At 35.8% G+C, this 23162-nt stretch overlaps 1 protein-coding gene and 1 non-coding gene across 2 annotated transcripts; both read right to left on the minus strand.

The window, feature by feature from the left end:
- Positions 1–2511: 2511 nt before the first annotated feature.
- LOC130963272 (uncharacterized) lies at positions 2512–4767 on the minus strand. The gene has a single exon (XM_057889401.1). The coding sequence runs from the start codon at positions 4765–4767 to the stop codon at positions 2512–2514; it is 2256 nt and encodes a 751-aa protein (XP_057745384.1).
- An 18287-nt stretch (positions 4768–23054) lies between these two features.
- Positions 23055–23162, minus strand: LOC130963804 (small nucleolar RNA R71). Its single transcript, XR_009079923.1, has one exon. It is a non-coding gene; the product is annotated as a small nucleolar RNA R71 (small nucleolar RNA).

The raw sequence follows: 23162 nt of genomic DNA on the forward strand, positions 1-23162 counted from the left end.
CTGGGAGATTTCCAGAGGGATCATGGCTTCCGATCCATATACCAGTCTGAATGGCGTTTCCTTTGTTGATGTTTGTGGGGTAGTGTTGTATCCCCAGAGTACCTCGGGAATTAATTCGGCCCACAGTCCTTTGGCGTCATCTAGCTTTTTCTTTAGTGCATGCAGAATGACCTTGTTTGCGGCCTCAGCTAGTCCGTTTGCTTGAGGATGCTCAACAGAGGCAAAGTGTTGTTTTATTTTGAGATTCTGCAAAAAAGAATGAAATTTCTGATCGGCGAACTGGCGGCCGTTGTCAGTTGTGATATGTTGAGGTATGCCGAAACGGCAAATAATGTTTTTCCATATGAATGAAATTATTTGTTGTGATGTTATTTTGGCTAAGGGTTGGGCTTCAACCCATTTGGAGAAATAGTCAATTCCGATAATAAGAAACTTTACCTGGCCCGGTGCCGTAGGGAACGGTCCGAGTATATCCAAACCCCACTGGTTAAATGGCCAGCTGATATCTGAATGATGCATTTGCTCGGCAGGGATGTGTATCAGTGGTGCGTGTCTTTGGCATTTGTTGCAAGATCTTATTTTCTGTTGGCTGTCTTGTTTCAAAGTTGGCCAGAAAAATCCGGCTCGGAGGATTTTTTATGCTAGGCTTCGAGCCCTTGTATGCGTGCCACAGATTCCTTCATGTGCTTCTGCTAATGTTATGTCTGCCTCTGACTTGTTGAGGCATTTGAGTAGAGGGCGAGTATATCCTCGTCGATACAACGTTCCATTGAGTATTGTGAAGGAAGATGCTTGCCGTCGGAACTTTTTATCGCTCTCGACCCCTTCTGGTATATTACCTGTTTGTAAATAGTATATAAAGTCGTTCCTCCAATCTGTTTCCTGTGAAACACTTAACACGGTTGTTAGAGTAACAGTGGGTGATGTTATTGTGAACTGTTGTAGTGTGGATAGATCGGATTGTGTACTGCCGAGCTTAGATAAGATATCCGCTCTTTGATTTTGTTCGCGTGGTATATGCTCTATTTCAAATTTGAAAAATTTTTTTGTTAACTTTTTTACTAATAACAAGTATTTAGAGAGTAGGGGATCTTTTACCTGAAAAAGGTCATTTACCTGCTGTACGACTAACAATGAATCACAGTATACCTTGATCGTCGAGATCTGAAGATCTAAACAGAGTCGTAGCCCGGCGAGTAGTGCTTCATACTCAGATTGGTTGTTGCTCGCTTTGAAAGCGAGGTGTATTGAGTGTTCCAATATGAATCCATCGTCGGCTTCCAGACGAATTCCTGCCCCACAGCCTTCGTTATTTGAAGAGCCGTCCACATACAAGATCCACTATTTTGCATGGTCCTCCTCTGATGGTATTGTAAGTTCGGGGATGAAATCCGCGAGGAATTGTGACTTGATCGGTCCTCGAGATTGGTATCTGATGTCGAATTCAGATAGTTCGACTGCCCATTTTATGAGTCGACCTGCAATTTCAGGTTTGTGTAACACTTGTCTTAGTGGGTGATCGGTTCTGACGTGGATAACGTGGCTCTGGAAGTAAGGTCGGAGACGTCGTGCCGAGAATATCAGTGCAAGTGCGAGCTTCTCAATCCTTGGATAGTTGAGTTCGGCGTGCTGGAGGGTCTTACTGACGAAGTATACTGGATGCTGAACTTTGTTTCTCTCTGTAACAAGGGCCGAGCTTATCGCCCAATCAGTAACTGACAGATATAGAAATAAATCCTCCCCTTGTAGGGGTTTCTGTAAAATCGGCGGTTGTGAGAGGGTTGTTTTTAATTTTGAAAATGCCTTTTCACAATCGTCGTTCCATTCGAATTTATTTTTCTTTTTAATTGTTTAGAAAAAAGGAATAGAAGTTGAGGCGAGGCAAGGAACAAATCTGGAAAGGGCAGCGATTCGTCCTGTGAGGCGCTGAACTTCTTTTACTGTTTTAGGGCTGGCCATGTCCAGCACTGCTCGGCATTTGTCTGGATTTGCCTCTATTCCCCTGCATGTGAGTAAAAAACCCAAAAACTTGCCCCCTTGAACTGCGAATGCACATTTCTCTGGATTGAGGCGCATGTTGTACTGGCGGACTTGGCCGAATATTTCGGTAAGGTCGCTGATGTGGTTATCTCCGACTTTTGTTTTAGCGACCATATCATCGACATAAACTTCGATATTCCTGCCTATTTGTTTGGCGAACACCTTGTCCATAAGGCGTTGGTAAGTTGCACCTGCGTTCTTTAATCCAAATGGCATAACTTTATAACAATAGTTACCGAAATCGGTGATAAAAGCTGTTTTATTTTGATCAGAGGGATGCATCATTATTTGGTTATACCCTGAATATGCATCCATAAAACTTAGAGTAGCGTAGCCTGATGCATTGTCTACTAAAGAGTCTATGGATGGCAGAGGATAAGAGTCTTTTGGGCATGCTTTGTTTAAATCAGTGAAATCGACGCACATGCGCCACTTACCGTTTTGTTTTCTTACCATTACCACATTGGCTAACTAGGTGGTGAATCTGATCTCTTTGATAAATTCGGCGTTGATGAGCTTTTGTGTTTCTTCCAGTGACGCTCTCTTTTTTTCTTCGCCGAGTTTGCGTTTCTTCTGTTGTACTGGTCGGATTGCCGAGTTTATTGCTAGTCTATGACTGATGATCTGTGGGTCGATTCCGGGCATGTCTGATGGTGTCCATGCGAAAAGGTCGGCATGTTGTTGTAGGAAGGTTGTTATAGCCTGCAACTCAGATGCATTGAGTGAGGTACCTACATATGTGAATTTATTAGAGTCATTGTTGAAATACACTTTTTGTAGGTCATCAGAGGGTTTTGGGCGATCGAGGAAATCAGCTCTTAGGTCAAGTTCGGCTAGCGTGTCCTCCTTTTGGTTTAGGCCGACGTTGTTGACCTGTTGCGTTGAGCGATTTTGGAATTTCATGCTGATGTTGTAACATTGTCTTGCCTCTTTATGGTCTCCATGGATTGTGACAACCTGGTGGTCCTGCAGTGGGAACTTTACACAGAGATGAACTGTAGATACAATGGCGCCGAACTTATTTAAAAAAGGTCGGCCAAGGATAAGGTTATATGGACTGAAACAGTCAACTACTAAATATTGAATATCATTAGTTTTTGAAAGAGGTTGCTCACCCAGTGTGGTTTGTAACCACACTGACCCGAGGACTGGAACCCGTTCTCCTGAGAAGCCGACCAAGTCTCCTCCTGTGGATTGTAGCGTGTTGTCGCTGAGCTTCATCTTTTGAAACGTGGAGTAAAACAGAACGTCGACACTGCTCCCGGGATCTAAGAGTACTTTCTTTACTAATAGATCTCCTAGCTGAAGGGTGATTACCACAGGGTCGTCCAAATTTTGTATGTTGGAGTTGAAGTCGGCATGTGTGAAAGTGACTTCTGGTTGTGGATTAGAGATTGTTACATTTTGTTTCGGTCCGTCTGCTGAGTATATTGCTCTAAACGATCTTTTCCTTGCCGAGTTTGAGTATCCTCCACTTGCGTATCCTCCTAAAATGCAATTAATTATACCTCGTGGTCTTTCATATTGGCTTGAAGATGCCTTTTCTTTTCCTCGGTGTTGTTCAGAGAGGTCGGTTGTTGTGGAATTAGGGCCGCGCTTTTGGATGTGACCACCAATGTATTTGTCAAGGTGTCCTTGTCGTGCCAGTCGTTCTAAAAGATCTTTGGCGACCACACAATCATCGGTATTGTGGCCGTGTTTCTGGTGGAAAGTGCAGTACTTTGATTTGTCCACGTTCTTTGCATCTTGGTATGTGCTGGCTTTTCTCGGTGGCTTGATTAGTTTGGAGTTCAAGATTTCCTTAATTATGTCTTCCCTCTTGGTGTTAAACTGCGTATAAGAATCGAATCGAGGTGTTAGTTTAAAACTTTTCTTAAGGGATGAGCTCTTATCTTCTTCACGGAAATGTGACTTGTCGGATTTCTGAGCTTGTCTGAGCTCCTCGATGTCAATTTGCCCTTTTGCTTTCTCTCGAAATTCTGCTAGAGTTTTTGGTTTTGCCACTGCGATCGTCTCCTGGAACTTCCTGGGTCGGAGCCCGCTTTTAATTGCGTGCAGATGGACCTCGGGGTGGAGGTCTGGTATGCTGATTGCGACCTTGGTGAAGCGAGTCATATAGTCCTTTAAGCTTTCGTTTGGCCCTTGCTTGATAGTGTTCAGGTAATCGGAGTCGTGCAAATATATTGCGGATCCGGCGAAATGTTCTTCAAATAACTTCGCCAACTGATGAAAGCGCGAAATGGAACCTGCAGGCAAAGCACACAACCAATCAAGTGCAGGACCGTCTAAATAATTCGGAAAACAACGACATAAGACTGTATCTGATGCACCATTGACGATCATTATTGATCGGAATTTCTTTATGAACTTCTTCGGGTCACCGAGTCCATCATAAGGCGTGAGGGTCAACGGCAGGGTGAACCTCTTTGGTAATTCGAAGTTCATTACTTCTTCTGTAAAAGGGCCTACAGAGTCCTCGGACTCTTCTTTCTCGTCTTCTGGCTGCTGCTCTTCGTGTCGAGCGGTTTCTGAAACATGAGTCGGTTGGGATTGATGCTCCTCGTCTTCCGCCTGACGAGCATCGTTGTGTTCTATCCGATCATGATTTAGTTCGGCGATTTGAGCAGCCATTATTTGGTTCTCGTCAGCCATCCGTTGATTAGCTTGTTGTAGCTCAGCTACCATTCGCATGAGTTCGGACAGTGAAGGAGGCGGTACGTCAGCCATGGATGCAGATGGAAGCGATGGGACCAAAAGAAAAAATATGATTTCCTCGGCCCCACGGTGGGCGCCAATTGATCTTGCCTGGTAAATAGGTCGGCTCTAACTCCTTGAAATTAGCCGGCTATGTGCTACCGGGTTGAACGTCTGTCCTTCAAGGTCCGATCTTCCTGTGTTCGTTGTAAATATGAAAGTGCGAGCAATACAGAGGAGGCGGAGTGTACCTGCAAAGGCACTCCAATGCTTAAGTCAGTAATGATATCCAGTTCAGAATAATCCAAAAAGATACTTTACCTTCTCTTTTATAGATATTTACTCGTCCGTTACGTCTTTGATGATTATTCGTCCGTTTCTGATGATCGGTTTCGTAACCGACCCTATCCCTGCCGTTTGAGGCGTTGGTTATAATAGTATTGATTTTGCCGAGTTATAGCTCATAAGGGCCGAATAATAACGGCAAATAACGAGTTATGATTCGTATTAATGGTGACCATATCATACATAATCCGCTAAAGTTCCAATAATAATTATTGATATTCATCCAATATGTTTTCTTTTTTTGTATCTTATTAAAAAATAAAAAATTTTACTCCAAATTATTGTGTAGTTAGTGTTTGCTGTTTTATTGTGTATGATATGGTAGATACAAATAAAAAATAAATGTGAAATGTGTGTCAATGTATATTTTGTTGCTTCTTTTTATTTTTTTTACTTCTATTAAAATTTCTTTCTCTTTTATTGGAGTCAAGAACTTGCTATAACAAACTATAAAAATAATAGCAACTCTATAAAAATAAAATCACATAGAAAAAAATAAAATTAAAACTGAGATTTTATACTGCACACAATGTTAAATACAAATTTAATAATAAAAATAGAGTAGTAAGAAAAAACTGGAAGGAATATATACAATAGGTGGTTCAGATGGAACATTATTTTAAAATGGTGGTGGAAGGTCAATATTTTCAGCAGATAAATCATTACGTGAAAATGATGGTGGAAGGCCACATTACGTGAAAATGATGGAAGGCCAATACTTCATAAACCGTTGTAGCCCACAACGTTTTATCATCACCTCGCAGCCTTAGTAAACCGTGGTAGCTTGCCACGGTTTACACACAACACCCCCATCATTCATAATCCGTCCTTGGCAGCCACGGTTTATGTAAAAATGAGAAACCGTGGTTGCTTCCCACGGATTACATAGAAAGGTGAAAATGAAAATGCACATGCACGTAATATATTTCTATTTTGTGTATTTGGGTAAAGATTTCAGTATGTCTAACTGTGATTGGAGTAAAATTTTTTATTTTTTAATAAGATACAAAAAAAGAAAACATATTGGATGAATATCAATAATTATTATTGGAACTTCAGTAGATTATGTATTTATAGCATTTTAACACGTAAACCGTGATAACCTATAGGGATTTACGTTTAAACCGCCCTCTTCATAAACCGTAGTAGCCTCCCACGGTTTATGCATTGATTTTTTCTTTCGTTGCAACCTGCCACGGTTTACGTTCACAAAACCACCTTTCATAATCCGTTGCTAACTACCACGGTTTATGTTCAAATGTGAAACCGTGGTTGCTTCCCACGGATTACATATAAATGATAAAATGCACATGCACGTAACAGAATTTTGTTTTGTGTATTTGGATAAAGTTTTCACCCATTTTATTTATTTGAGTAAATTGTCCTTAAATTTTATTTGTAAAATTCGTGCGAAATCAGTTCATTATTAAACTTTGGAGACGAAAAACTAAGAAAGAAGAAAATAAAGGAAATAAAAATAAAGAGAGAAAAAGAAAATGAAAAGAATTGTTTAATAATGGAGTATGCTGCTTTATATTAATTAATTAACAAAAGAGGTGGTTGGGGAACACTATGACATGCTAAAAGCTGAATTTGTGAGCTGTGATATGTTTGATTTGCGTAGGCAATAAAAACAGGATGGTGGTCTCTGCTATTCTTTACTTATTTTGTCTTTCTTTTTCTGGTAGATTTCTTCGTTCAATTTCAATTATAATATATTGGAGTTAGTTAATAATGCTTCAACACCAAAATGACAACTCTAGCATCTCAACTAACAACTTTCCGCATATAAATAAACTTTTTTTTTTGTTAACATATCAATTTTTTAGGTCAACAATCAAACAATAAATTAATAAATAATTAAAAATTAAAAAAAGAAAAGAAATTTTTTAAAAAATATTAGCTGATTATTAGCTAAAAAACATTAATGGTCATTCTTTTCATGAATCGAATTATATCTCATTTTTTCTTATTTTAAATCCAATTCAAAAAATAATTTGACTGATGAGTATTTCTTGAATTATATTAGGTCAATCTTTATTTTTTTATGTAGCATATGAAAATTTAAAAGGGCACTTTACTATACAGATTGTGGTGGTATAGAGAGAATATAAATTCCTTTTATAGTTATTTTTTATTATTTTATTGTTATTCAAAATGTGGATCCTACCTTTATCAATTTCTCTTTCATCCTATTAAAGGAAATATATGTAAACTTACATCTTTACCTTATAATTCATCAAATTTAAAATATATATTGTTACGGTCTATTGGTCCACCACTCACATTGGGCTTAACGTACGTCTTGATCCAACGAATACGTTCAGAATTAATGAGTTATATCTTACATAGCATAGTCTCTTTCTCTCCAACTAAAGATTTTGGGTTCAAGTGCTATGAACAGAAAAAAATCTGATAAATATACGAGAAGTGTGTGAGTGTGTTGTATAATATCTATGATTAAGGATTGTCTAATCCATCTGTAATACTTAAGATTAAAAGTTGTCCAATCTACTTGACAAAATAAATTAAGATGATATCCCATTAAAATGAGAGAGAATCATGAGAAGATTCCAAAAGAATCTTACCACAAAAGACTATCTCACTATACCCAAGAGGTATCTTCTTTAGCTCTAATCTATGCTTCTCATGAACTTTGAAATGACTTAATTATTGGAATCTTTGTTTCTTTGTAGGCACACTCTCTCCATCCGACTCCAAGTCGACAATTGATTGGTGGCTCCCCAACCTATTCAAGTATTCATCATCCCGCATTGTAAGTAGTTCTTAACAGAATATATATATATTGATTGAGACAATGAGACAACTAATTGATAAATTTATATTTATAATCTGAATTGAATTAGATTGGAATTATCTTAAGTTATATTGAATTAGTCCATGTTAATTCAAATACAAGATAAAATAAAGAAAAAGTCACCTAATATTTTTCTTTTAAAAATACTAACATTCTTTATAAACACAAACATCTTGACAAACAAGACACAAAGAGTTGTTTGAGAGAGATGAATTTGATAAAACAAATTGTAGATACTAAAAAATAGTTGCAAACTCAATTCTCTTTGTTAACAAAAATAGAATACCACATATAAATAACATTGTTGACAAGACAAGTTGAAGAAAGTCGTGTGTAATATCACATTATCACCTATCCTCACAAGATGTTAGTGTAATTTACACATAATGTTTAAACAGCTTTATGTATGAAAAGTTGTTAGTACAGATCAAAATTTGGGAAAAGAAATTAAAGCGGGAGAATTTTTATGAGAAAGTATAAGGAGGAATTTTTAGTCAGTTAATTTTATAATTTTAAAAATTTTTTATTTTTTGAAGAATTTAGAATTTAAAATTTAAAATTTAAGATTTAAAGTTAATAATTTATGATTTAAGGTTTTAGGGTATAAAATTTAAGATAAACAAAATAACTTTAAAAAAATTATTGATATTAGTTGGAAAAATAATTTTTTATTATTATTATTTATTTTTATTTTATTTGTTTGGAGGAGAGTTGGTTCTTCTCTTTTTTTAGTTGATTTTTTGTGTGGATCTCGACTTTTTCTAAATCGTATGCAAATTGGCACAAATAGATTGGGGATATGTGTTTTTTAACCACTTCTTCCAGGTTTGATACTCACTAGAAAATGGAAATGAAATTCACTTACTTGGGAGAATCACCCGCTTGGTATCTCTGCAGTATTCGGGAGATTAGTTATTGAAATTCCGACCTGATAAATATCCTGCTGCAAACCAAAAAAGAATCAAATGTGTACAAAAGATGCAGGTTTTAGTAAAATCGTACAGTTTCTCAACTAGGTATGGACCTGGTTCTCATTTTTGAGCCTCATGTTTTTGTGTTCATTTGACAGAAACACAGAAACAAAGGTAGCATCCATATGACCAAAAATAGGGTAGTATCCAAAAAAAATGAGAACTGTTCACCAAAAAACAAATAAATGGGAAATTAATATACTCTAGGATTTATTAGGAGTGGCAAAGCGGGTCGGTCCGTCTCAATCCGTCCTGTCCCGTCTAGATCCGCCCCAAAAACGGGGCGGACTGGCCCACCCAGCTAACTAAAACGGGTTCAAAATGCTAACCCGCCTCGTTTTACGGCGAATTGGTGGGTCGGCGGGCTAGCCTGCTTGACTCTTTTTTTTATTTATTGAAAAATAAAATTTATTAAAATTAACTAAAAAATAATAATTAAAAAATCAAATACAAATAAAAAATAGTCAAATTATAATATAATCTTTTTTACTTTTTTTTTAATTTTTAACTTCAATAAAATTATTCAAAATAATATTTGTCAATAGAATCATCTTTATTTTAAAAAATAAGTCACATAATTTGAGCAGATATACAAAATTGTAAAATAAAATAAATAAAGTTAATAACTAAAAGAATAATAAAAATAAAAAATGAAAAAAAGTGTTAAAAAATTTTATAATTATTAATTTTATAATAGTAATCACTCTTTTATTTAATAAAAAAAATAAAAAGTTTCGGCCCGGCGGACTGTCCCGCCCCGTCCCGCCAAAACCCGCCAATTTGGCGGTGCGGGTTTAGCGAATTTTTTTAATTTGGCGGGTTTTAAATCCTAGCCCGACCCGCCTTTTTGAGCGGATTTAGCGGATCGGTCCGACGGGCTTGATCCGTTTTGCCACCCCTAAGATTTATAATGTACTGAATTTTCATTGGGTGTTCTCGTTCATAAATCATAATATAACACATAGTTTGATTATAGTTCACCAAGAAATTGATAATTATATTCCTTTTCGTGACTTTTCTTTTAATTTTGATTTTTTGTAATGAGACTGTTTCTTGACATTTTTTTGGTAATATGTTCTGGATTTATTAACCATTCAGCAAAATTATATTAAACAAGGGCTTATCATATGCACCTTACACCGAAAGCAGAAACCCAAAACCAAAGGCATATGGGCTTAATAATGAGTAATTAACTGCAAAAATAGCCGCCATTATTATTTCTAGACCAGCAAAAAAGTGTTTCATTAGTACATACATTCTGGCCTTTTGGTAATATACTTTGGGAGATTAATATGTGACCTATAAACTACCCAATATCTTGACCAAAAAAAAAAAAAAAACTACCCAATATATATATACATAAAATTACAAGATATTAAACTAACTTGAGTTCAAGTGATTGGTCACTTATTTACTTAAATAAATATTAAAAGTTCGAATTTCGCCTTATGTATATAATAACTTATTGGCATAAAACAAAAATATTGCGACCGACATAAGATATGATATGATATAGGACACAAAGATAGACTAATTTTAATTTTTTGTGAGATGCTAGAACATGTATATAAAAAATATAAAGTATTTTTAGATAAATTTTCATAATATCTTAATATTTTATTGATATTAAAATATAAATTAATATTTTAAATATTTTAAATATTTTAATATATTTTTTAATTATATAAAATATTTAAAATATTTTTTTATTTTAATAAATAATATATATAATAAGAATTTAGATTCTCTAAATTTTGAATTTTATTTTAGAATATAAAATTAATCTCTTATCATTTATTTCATAAATAGGACTAAGAGAAAATATGAAAGAAAAACTATTCAAAAATGAAAAATTACATTTTATCCTCAAAAATAAAAATTTAAAATTTAAAAGATTCAAATTCATATAATAAAATCACAAATACTTAAAATAAAACTATTTATTTATTTACTTATTTATTTATTCTTGCGAAACAAAAATATAGATACAATAATAAACATAGAAATCAGTACGATTGTAAAAAGACAAATAAAAACACAATGTTAAAACTAAAATTCTTGTCTTTTTATACATTTTAAAAATGACCAGTGCTATGATGCTGAAGCTAATATTTTTCATCAGGTACTTATAGTAATATGCAGTAAGCACGCAATATAAAAATAAACATAGTCATACAATGTGTTTATATTGCTAGTGATGTATATTTGGTTTTAGAAAAAAAATTACTTTATAATTTTTAAAATGAATGAATATTAATTTAAAATTAGAAAAATTTGAGTATAAATTAAATGATTTAAAAATAAATCTGCAAAAAATTTAATTTTGTAATTTAAAAATAAAATAAATTAGATTGTGTTTTTTTTAAATGAGTAAGAATGTTATTATTTAATTAATCGTATTAAATCATTGTTAACAGGTTGATTCAATGTGTATTAGAGGATAACCAATTTAAAATAGTAAAAAAATATTTTATATTATTAAAAAAATTAAAAATTGAATTTGTAAATATATTATTTTAGTTGATATTTTAAAAAATAAAATATTTAATTTATTTGTTAATAATTCAACCATTTATTATTAAATAAGAATTTATGAAGTAAGTTTTTTATGTAGGAGTATTAGTTAGTGTATTAGTATTAAAATTTTTATTTTTAAAATATTGGATCATTTCTACACAATGTAAGCCCAATCAACCCAATTAGTCTACTTACTTGCCAAAAAATTTCAGCTGTAACAAAAAAAGGAAAAATCCAATTGTAATAAAAATTAACAAACTATAATCACCTCAATTTATACAAATTTTTTGGTTTAATTATCCGACACCATCTTGACCAATTACTGTATTCTACTGTTTTACTTTTTGATTTTCTATCACACCAACAGCAACACGTGTTTATCATATAGTATGGCCAGGTCATTTTAGCACCTGTTGAAAAATATTAGTTTCAGTACCATAGCATTATCCTTTAAAAATAAAGACGGTAAAAATCGAATTTGAAAACATCGTACCATTATAGTACTATCGTCAGCCAATAGATTATTACAAATAACTCTTTTGTATCATGATATAAAATTTTTCTATTTATAATATTTTCTAAAAAAGAAAAATATATATTTTCACACAACAAATTAACCAAACTAAATGTATATATTTGTACTCATTGCATATATCATATACACATGTTTTGGTGTAGTTGATCTCCCTTGGATATAACACGTCCAATATCCGTCGTTTAAGCTCGATCTATCAAGTGGAAAGGTAATACTTCGATTGATGGAAAACACGAAATATAGATATTTGCAAAAAAACATTCCGGACGATTAAATCAGTTTTTTATTTTATCTCAAACTAAACTCAACATGGAAATTAAGGTTTTTGAGAAACAAAACTTTTTACTTAAAAAATTTGGTCCAAAATATCACAATGATGTATATAAGAAATAAAAAACTTCAAATGAAAAAAACAATAGGAAGAATTGTCACAAAGATATACAACACTGGAAAATATAGCCTACAGGAAACTAAAGCATGGATGGAGCAATCTAAAAGTGTTGAGTTCTTCTAAATAGATATTTCATTTTTGTTGTATAATTGCTGTTAGGTATGCTAAGTTTATGTATAATGAGCTAGTTTGATGTTCTTGTTCAATAATATTCATTAATAGTTTAAGTACGTTTGATGGCAATGCTAAAAGGAGCAATTAATCACATTGATAAATATTATTTAGTGTGTGATTCTCCTCTTCATGAGTCGAGTTTATAATGAACTATTAAAAAAATATTAAATTAAACATAGAAATAAAATCTTCAACATACCTCACTTCTAACCTCAATTACTTTATTTTATAAGTGGCCTAGAAAAATTAGACCCGGCCTATTGGTTGGTTATAGTAATTATTTGCATATGTAATTCTTTCATAACCGATTTATAACGTAGTATCAACTTTAAATGTTATTCGATTTATAAGCCAACATCAGCCAATAATCTATTGGACTATAAATAAGTAAAAAAAAAAAAAACCTCTCACACCACACTCCCCCTTTCGCCCTTTTTCTTTTCACTCACTTTTACATCGACAGTAACAAAACCATCAAAAAACCATTCAGCATATGCAACGATAGATTTGGCAAGTTCTCCATCACTTTCACCCAAGTTTGCCGCCTCCTTATTGCTGGTTACCGACAACTCCGGACCTCATCACTCGCTAATTGCTTCTGCTTCTTATTCATGTCTCCTCCTCTTCTTTCTTGTTCCATGCCTTTTTTTTTCTCTCTCAACAATAATTCAATAATCCTTTAGTGCCTACGGCTTGTGAAGGATGTGAAAGATGGGTTCATTTGATTTCTACGTGAATGAGAATCTAATCTACGAAGTCTAAAACCACACAACTGTTGCCTTGTGTGCATGTGTGATGGTTTTACATTTTTTTTTTTCACGGTATCTCCAAATTTAGTAGGTGAAGGATTAATCTGTCGCAAATCTGAACTCCATTTAAAGGTTTCACACTTAATTACCAGAAATATGTAAAAAGAACCAACAACAAGATCTTTGGATAAAATTTCCTACAATGTAACACAATTAATTCGAGTAAATAGACAAAAATATACATGAAAGATTTTTGAAGTCACAAAAGTACACACGACATAATCAAAATTTCAATGTACACACGAAAGATGGCTAATGATGGACAAAACTAATCTGCCATTAGAGGAGTTCCATTTTCATTAAGTTTAACGTATATGTAACCATTAAAACGGTGAATTAACACTCCTTATCATTGTTGAGGGTATCTGATATGAAAATTAACAATTTTACTTATTTTAAAATCAACAAAATATTATTATCAAGGGTAGAGTGTCATTTTTTTAAGCAGAATCTCAAATAACAATTCCCGTATATAATCAAATTATCAACTTCCTAAAGTCACTAATTTCAACGTTCATCTTATTGTTCAAGTTCAACGTCAATTTTACAGTTGCATCATCTAGATCCATCCCCTAGGTCCATCCCCTGACTCAAAATAGCATACTGCCCCCCTCCCGCCCCACAAATAAAGTAAATGTTACGACAACTTAGTATCCAAAGTCGCTTTATCTCTATACTCATCTTTAACTTCTTCAAACCAGACGAAATACTCACATCTCATATCAGGTTTCTGCTTCATTAAAGATGAATAGAACAAGACATGAGTATAAAGAACGATTTCTAATCAACACTGTTTGGAACCAAGTTGTAGACGCATTACCTTATACAAAGGACAATGAAAGAACTATCTCTTTGGATTCTCCATGGTTTTCTACTTTAACAACATCGCCTCAATGCTATGGTAGCATTTACCACCATTGAAAAGGTATTTTTTTCTTCTTTCTCTTTGACGCAGTTCCGGTGGATGATCCACCAATGACACTTAAGCTGTCTTTTAGTGAAAGTACTCTCTTCCAATTCTCAAACCTAGACATGTGTTCAACCTTTCACCTTAGTTGCCACCTCTAAAAAATTTTGTAAAACTAGAATTCAATCAATTTAGAGATCGAAAATGACACTCTACCCTTTAATAATAATATTTTGTTGATTTTAAAATAAGTAAAATTGTTATTTTTCACATCAGATATCCTAAACAATGATAAGGAGTGCCAACTCACCGTTTTAATGGCCACGTATACACTAAACTTAACGGAAACAGAGCATCTCTAATGGCAGGTTAGTTTTGTCCATCGTTAGCCATCTTTGGTGTGTACATTAAAATTTCAATTATGTCGTGTGTACTTTTGTGACCTCAAAACACTACAAGAAAAACATTAAATACTGTTAGATTTTGTGTCACACATTAGCATCAGTTTTACCGACAGTTTAGGTGTTGAATTCGTAAGGTCAAATCATTACCGGTGAATTTCTATTTCCGACAGTAGATTCGCTGGTAATAATTGGAGTGAAAATGGAAAAAATAGGCGCAAAATTTAGCAAGGGATGTTTCTGCTGGTAAGCCCAATTAGTGGAACGCAACGTTTTGGTGACCTACAAGGCGTTACTGTTAAGATTTATCCGCTAGCAAATCTGACAGTAACTAACACAAAAATTTGAAAAGCAAACTATCGCCCCCTTCAATTCGAATCCCCCCTTCTATCTACCCTTTCATCTCCCACTCTCTCTCTAACCTTCTCCCCACCTCCGTCAGCCTCGCCGCTATCGGCAGCCCCTCTATAGCCCATACCGCCTCCTCTCCCCTTAGCCTCTGCACCCACTCTCTCTCTAACCCTCTCCCACTTTCGCCAGCCCTCCAACATTCTCCCGTCACCGCTGTCGTCGCTGCTACCGTCGGTACTGCCGTCGCTGCTGCTGTCGGTACTATCACCGTCCCCTTCTTTATTCTCTTCTCTACTCCTTCATTTCATGTTCTTCTTCATTTTATTGTTAATTTCATTTTTGTTTTATTTATCCTTAGTATTATTATATGTTTTAGTTTTTCATTGGTATTATGCTTGAGTTAGATTTAATTTTTAGTTTTAGAAGATTTAGGTTGTTAAGATAGGTTAGATTTAAAGTATTAGATTTTAAGTTGTTGAAAAGTGTTTGGAATTGTGAATAAATTGATCGATTAAAATTGTTTGTTTGGATATTCTGCTCGAGTTAGATTAAAAGTATATTGTTAATGTTGACTTCTTGTCAATTAGAGTTGAAAGAATTCTTGGTTGTGCTATTTGATATGTTTGATGATTTTGAATGTAAAGTGTTCGATAATATGCCTCTTGTAATAATTGAGTTTTTGGTATGTATGTAGTGATATAATGCCACATTGATTTGTTTGTGAACTTACTTTCAAGCACTACATATCACACTTTAAAACTTTTCTTTTGTACAAATTCACCATAAATTATTGTTGTCTTTTGTATGTATATTAATATTTTTAGATTTGCTGAATTTAATTGAGTTTTGACTGGTGTTGTGGATTGAGGTTAGTTGGATTTATGAAAATCGTAAAGGTGGATATATGTCCAATTTTAGGGGAGGTGATGTCAAAATTTCTTTGAAATAATATAAATGTTAAAGGATTTGTGTTGTATATGCTGATTAGTGTTTATTGGTATTCTCTTTGCAGACATGATGACAGGTAGCAGAGGTGTCACGAGTCGGCCTCGTGGTCGTTGTAACACCCTACCATACAGAGTCTTATGCTTAAGTCATAATTCAGAGATGGCAAGGTATTACGACCTCTAAAATAAAAATTTAGTAAGTATAGTAGTATGAATGATTGATTATAACTAGGAGCCTTTGTAGAAAAAGGGGTAAACAAAAATCGCAACTCGAACGCGCAACACTCCGATCAGTAACGTAACGAACAAGGATAAACCAACGCGAGATTATATATATAAAAAGGAGTGTCAAGAACAGGAATATCAAGACTCAAAATCCGGCTGCGAAGATAACCGATCCGAGCATAGCAATATATACATATGATAAAATAAGGAAAACCCCAAAGGAAACCCAAAGGGACACAAATACAGAAACCTATTCTCCAAAATCTCCCATAAGAGGAATCATCACAGTTTGTATTATTTAATGGAGATAAAAGTATCTAAGCAAAACATATAAACTAAACAGAGTCCCCAAGAACAAAGGATCTTCGCTAAACCAGAAGTCTCCAGTAGGCCTCAGTGAGAAACCTCACGTCCTACATCTGAAAACCACAAAATCCGCATGGGTGAGAACCAGAGGTCCCCAGCATGGTAACAGCTTCCACATATATAATACATAATATTAGAGGAAAGCCGAAGGCAATCCTAGAACTTCTTCCAGATAATTCAAAGCTTATAAACAAGCTAAACCATATAAGGGCATCTGACTAAAGATTCTTCAGTCTAACTAATACTTCCCTTTCCAATTCCTTCAAACCTCCCAACCACCAGCAGGAGTATAATGTAGCAAACACAGTTATATCAAACAAGGAATATACAAATAGGAACAATTAAGGCATTTAGACAATTAGCAAGTAATATGCAGTCCAATAGGCAATCTCAAACAATTCATATAGTATGCATATGATGAATGCCTGTCCCTAGTGGCTGATGATATCATCTGTCGGTTATAGAGCCAACCCGACAAGTCCTGGTAGCTAACCATTGGACTGTCCCTCTGTCGTGTCTCCCCAACTCGAGTTATACTCAATATAAACTTGATCATAATCATGATCCATATCCATCACCCTCACTGGTGAATATTTATGGGGGTGAGCTCATCCGGGGCTTTCACAGTGCCCGGCCACCCTGACGACATAGAGTCAAAAGAGCTTCAAGTCTCAACCTGGAGCACGTGATGGCTAGCCACTGCTTTCTCCTAGGAAAACTCTCATCTCCGATAATGGAAGTGCAACATTCACAATTCATTCAACAGCATATATATGCATTTATTCTTAGCCATAATCATGGCTCCACCGTAACACGGCAATAATCCAACCATCCGGCTCACGGTTAAATCCATAACTAGCCATCTGGCTCACGGTTAAATCCATAACCAGCCATTTCATTAACAATTACGGCCTTTCGGCCCATGGCATAACAAGCACTTCCACCGCCATCCTCCGCCTCTCACATAATCATCTTTGATCCTCATTGATCATTCATTTTTCCCTTGCTTCACTCACAAGTTACCACATCCCCTAACTCCTTTTCTAATTGATAGGCATATCATAATGATTTAAGACATAAGTGGTGAGATCGGAGGCTTAGAAGTATGAGATTTGGCTTTTAAAACTCAAAAATCAACTTTGGGATGAAAATAGGACCCCGCGTACGTGCACTCCACGCGCACGCGTGGATGGCCTAAAAAACTCATCGACGCGTATGCGTCATGCACGCTAACGCATGGATTGAAAATTAGCCAATCGACGCGCACGCGTCAACCACGCGTACGCGTCAACCACGCGTACGCGTGGGTGCTCTTGTGCCCCAGGCACAAAACTGGCACAGTTCTGGCACAACTCTCTGGAAAATGGCTGGGCATTCGGTGCAGCACATTCGGCGCACCCGCGCACATCACGCGCACGCGTGGATGACGCTTTCTGGAAGAACGGCATGTAAGCGCCATGTGCTCCTATGCGCGAGGGGTCATTCTGCTAAAAATTTTCTAAGTTAAAAGCTGCAGAATTCACAGATTCAAACCCCAATCTTCCGACGGACATAACTTTCTCATTTTAAATCGTTTTTCACCCGTTCTTCAAACGGCATGGACATATCGGATCCAATTTCATTTCTAAATAGATTTGGCACAAAACAGAGATTCGTAGTCTAAGTTATGTCCCGTCAAAGTATGCCCAAAAACCATATTTTCATACAAAATCACAACATGCCATTTTCAAAACAAGCCATTTCCACTCTTTTCAAAATCAAACAAAACATGCCAATTTCATCCATTTTCTTTGAAATCAATCAAAATATATCAAATTCAACATCAAGCCTCCTCAACTTACACATTGACACTTTACCACAAATCACCAAAATCACTATCCCATCATTTTAACCCACTTCACTCAAGTGGCTCAAACTCAAACACATTGACATATCATATACTCTTCCTCATGCCAATTTTCAACAACACCAATTCCAATAAATCATCATTATACACAATCAATATCATACTCACCATCAACATGGTTCAATCCACATTTCAACCATAATTAATCATCAAGCATATATCACAACATGCATATTTCTCATACATCATACCATTAAGGCATCAATAATCATCACCACATATATGACCACATCATATATTTCAACCATCCAATAACATCAACAATTCAATGCCTATCTTAGGGCCTCTAGCCTAAGTATTTCCTACCACATTACATATTAGATACGGAAAACCGAAACCATACTTTAGCCGATTTCCCAATTCCAACCGGAGCACTTCCAAACCACTTTTCCTCAAGCTCTCAAGGTCTCAACACCTCCAAGAACAGATTTTTCACCACCAAACCCTTTTCAAGCTTTTCAAAATCACCAATCAAGCTCCAATATTCACACATACACAACCTAAGCCACAATCATCACACTCATACACAACATCTCAAAACCCAAACATCATAGAACCACAAATTACACTAGGGTTGAGAATCTTACCACACCCAAGGTCCAAGGATACAAGATTAACCTTCTCCTTCAAGAGAGTTGGTTCCTATAACATCAAAGAGCCCAAAATCTCAATATTTTTGCTCATGAAACTCGAAAACAAGGCTGGAAATTCGAAGAGCAAAATGTTGCTTACTGATGAGCTGATAATTTGTACGCTTTTTGGCATTATTTTTAGTATGTTTTTAGTATCTTTTAGTTAGTTTTTAGTATATTTTTATTAGTTTTTAGTTAAAATTCACTTTTCTGGGATTTACTATGAGTTTGTGTGTTTTTCTGTGATTTCAGGTATTTTCTGGCTGAAATTGAGGGACCTGAGCAAAAATCTGATTCAGAGACTGAAAAGGACTGCAGATGCTGTTGGATTCTGACCTCCCTGCACTCGAAGTGGATTTTCTGGAGCTACAGAAGCCCAATTGGTGCGCTCTTAACGGCGTTGGAAAGTAGACATCCTGGGCTTTCCAGCAATATATGATAGTCCATACTTTGCCCAAGATTTGATGGCCCAAACCGGCGTTCAAAGTCACCTTAAGAAATCCCAGCGTTAAACGCTGGAACTGGCACCCAAATGGGAGTTAAACGCCCAAACTGGCATAAAAGCTGGCGTTTAACTCCAGGAAGAGTCTCTACACGAAAATGCTTCATTGCTCAGCCCAAGCACACACCAAGTGGGCCCGGAAGTGGATTTTTATGTCATTTACTCATCTCTGTACACCCTAGGCTACTAGTTTTCTATAAGTAGGACCTTTTACTATTGTATTTGATATAGAGGAATCTCTGGACATCTAGTTCTGAGATCATTGGGAGGCTGGCCATTCGGCCATGCCTAGACCTTATGCTTATGTATTTTCAACGGTGGAGTTTCTACACACCATAGATTAAGGTGTGGAGCTCTGCTGTACCTCGAGTATTAATGCAATTACTATTGTTCTTCCATTCAATTCCGCTTGTTCTTTGTCCAAGATATCACTTGTTCTTCAACTTCATGAAGGTGATGATTGTCACGGATCATCACCATTCTCACTCATGAACAAAGTGACTGACAACCACTCTTGTTCTACAAGCAACCAAGGCTCTAGTGAATATCTCTTGGATTCCTGATTGCACGATGCATGGTTGATCGCCTGACAACCGAGTGCTCGCCTGACAAACGAGCCAGCCATTCCGTGAGATCAGAGTCTTCGTGGTATAGGCGAGAACTGATGGCGGCATTCAAGAGAATCCGGAAGGTCTAACCTTGTCTGTGGTATTCTGAGTAGGATTCAATGATTGAATGACTGTGACGTGCTTCAAACTCCTAGCAGGCTAGGGCGTTAGTGACAGACGCAAAAGAATCAATGGATTCTATTCCGGCCTGAACGAGAACCGACAGATGATTAGCCTATGCTGTGGCAGAGCATCAGGGACGTATTTTCACTGAGAGGATGGGAGGTAGCCATTGACAACGGTGAAACCCTACACGAGCTTGCCATGGAAAGGAGTAAGAAGGATTTGATGAAGGCAGTAGGAAAGCAGAGAGACGGAAGGGAAGGCATCTTCATACGCTTGTCTGAAGCTCTTACACCAATGATATACATAAGTATCTCTATCTTTATCTTATTGCTTTATTCGTTGATCACTATACCCATTTGAGTCTGCCTGACTGAGATTTACAAGATGACCATAGCTTGCTTCATACCACCAATCTCCGTGGGATCGACCCTTACTCGCGTAAGGTTTATTACTTGGACGACCCAGTGCACTTGCTGGTTAGTTGTGCGAAGTTGTGTTTATGCCATGGTATTGAGCACCAAGTCTTTGGAGCCATTACTAGGGATTGTTTATGTTTTGAAAAGTATTGATCACAATTTCGTGCACCAAGTTTTTGGCGCCGTTGCCGGGGATTGTTCTTGTGTATGGACAACTGACGGTTCATCTTGTTGCTTAGATTAGGTATTTTTTTCGAAATTCTTGAAGGTGAATCCTAGAGTTTCATGATGATTCGTTGAAATCTGGCTGGCTGAAAAGCCATGTCTAATCTTATTGGACCGAGGTTTCAACTGATCATCACAATAGCTTGTTGATCTCTATCAATCTTGCTATTGGAGCAATGATCTGCTAAGGCTTGGCTGGCCATTGGCCATGTCTAGTGTTTTGGACCGAAGCTTTCTTTGAAAGCTTGGCTGGCTGTGAAGCCATGTCTAATTCCTGGACCGGAGTCTTAGACTAGCATTGCACTGATTCCTGGAATTCTCATTAAGAATTTTGATATCTTTTTCCACTTAATTTTCGAAAAATACAAAAAAATTACAAAATCATAAAAACCAAAAATATTTGATGTTTCTTGCTTGAGTCTAGTGTCTCATCTTAAGTTTGGTGTCAATTGCATGCATTCATTCATGTGTCTTAAGGATCCTCAAGTAATTCTTGATGATTTTTGTGTTCTAATCTTTGAATTCTATTGACTTGAAGTATTTTGTGTGTCTCATATGCATTCTCATATTGTTAGTGTCAGTGGTATACAAACTGCTAAGTTTGGTGTCTTGCATGCATTGTTATTTGATTCTTGTTGCATTTTGATTATAACAAAATCCAAAAATATTTTTAATTTGTGTCTTTTCAAGTCAATAACACCAAGAATTGAAGATTCAGAACATGCTGCAGAGGAATTATACAGAAAAAGCTGGGCATTCAAAAATGCCTAGTGAAGAAGGACAGACTGGCGTTTAAACGCCAGCCAGGGTACCTGGTTGGGCGTTTAACGCCCAAAAAGGGTGCATTTTGGGCGTTAAACGCCAGAATGTATACCATTCTGGGCGTTTAACGCCAGGATGGTGCTAGGGGGAAGATTTTGTTTTTCAAATCAAATTTTTTTCAAATTTTCAAAGTTTTTCAAAATCAAATCTTTTTCAAATCATATCTTTTTAATCAAATGTTTTCAAAATCAATTTCTTTCCTTTTTCAAAGATACTTACTAACAATTAATGATTTGATTGAACATCTCAAATTTGTTGCCTTTTCTGTTGAGAAAGGTTTAATGTTTGAATCATATCTTTTCTTGTTAGGCAAGTCACTAATTTTCAAAATCAAATCTTTTAAAATTGTTTTCAAAACATATCTTTTAAAATTGTTTTCAAATCATATCTTCTCAATCACATCTCTTTAAAACTAATCATATCTTCTTAACCTCATCTTTTTCAAAAGAGTTTTCAATTAAATCTTTTTGATTTCTAATTTCAATTCCTTTTTTCAAAAATCACTTGATTTCTTTCTTACTTTTATTTTCGAAAATCAATTAAATGTTTTTCAAAATGTTTTCAAAATCTGTTTAATTGAATTTTCGAAAATCTTCTTCCTCTCCTCCCACATCCTTCTATTTATGGAGTACTACTCCTTCTTAATGCACAATTCGAACTCTATCTAATTAAGTTCGAATTCTTCTACTTCCTTCTTCTACTTTTCTTTTCCTCTGACACCTCAAGGAATCTCTACACTGTGACATAGAGGATTCCACATTTTCTTTTTCTCTTCTCTTTCATATGAGCAGAAGCAGAGACAAAGGCATTCTTGTTGAAGCTGACCCTGAACCTGAGAGAACCTTGAAGCGAAAGCTAAGAGAAGCCAAAGCACAACTCTCTTTAGAGGACCTGACTGAATTCTTCAAAAAGGAAGAAGACATGGCAGCCGAAAACAACAACAATGCCAACAATGCAAGGAAGGTGCTGGGTGACTTTACTGCACATACTCCCGACTTCTATGGGAGAAGCATCTCTATCCCTGCCATTGGAGCAAACAACTTTGAGCTTAAGCCTCAATTAGTTTCTCTAATGCAACAGAATTGCAAGTTCTATGGACTTCCAATGGAAGATCCTCATCAGTTTTTAGCTGAGTTCTTGCAAATCTGTGACACAGTCAAGACTAATGGGGTTGACCCTGAGGTCTACAGACTGATGCTATTCCCTTTTGCTGTAAGAGACAGAGCTAGAATATGGTTGGACTCTCAACCTAAAGAAAGCCTGGACTCTTGGGAAAAGCTAGTCAATGCCTTCTTGGCAAAGTTCTTTCCACCACAAAGATGGAGTAAGCTTAGAGTGGAAGTCCAAACCTTCAGACAGAAGGATGGAGAATCCCTCTATGAAGCTTGGGAAAGATACAAACAATTAATCAGAAAGTGTCCTTCTGACATGCTT

This window comes from Arachis stenosperma, chromosome 2, assembly GCF_014773155.1.
Source record: "Arachis stenosperma cultivar V10309 chromosome 2, arast.V10309.gnm1.PFL2, whole genome shotgun sequence".
NCBI classification, from domain to species: domain Eukaryota; kingdom Viridiplantae; phylum Streptophyta; class Magnoliopsida; order Fabales; family Fabaceae; genus Arachis; species Arachis stenosperma.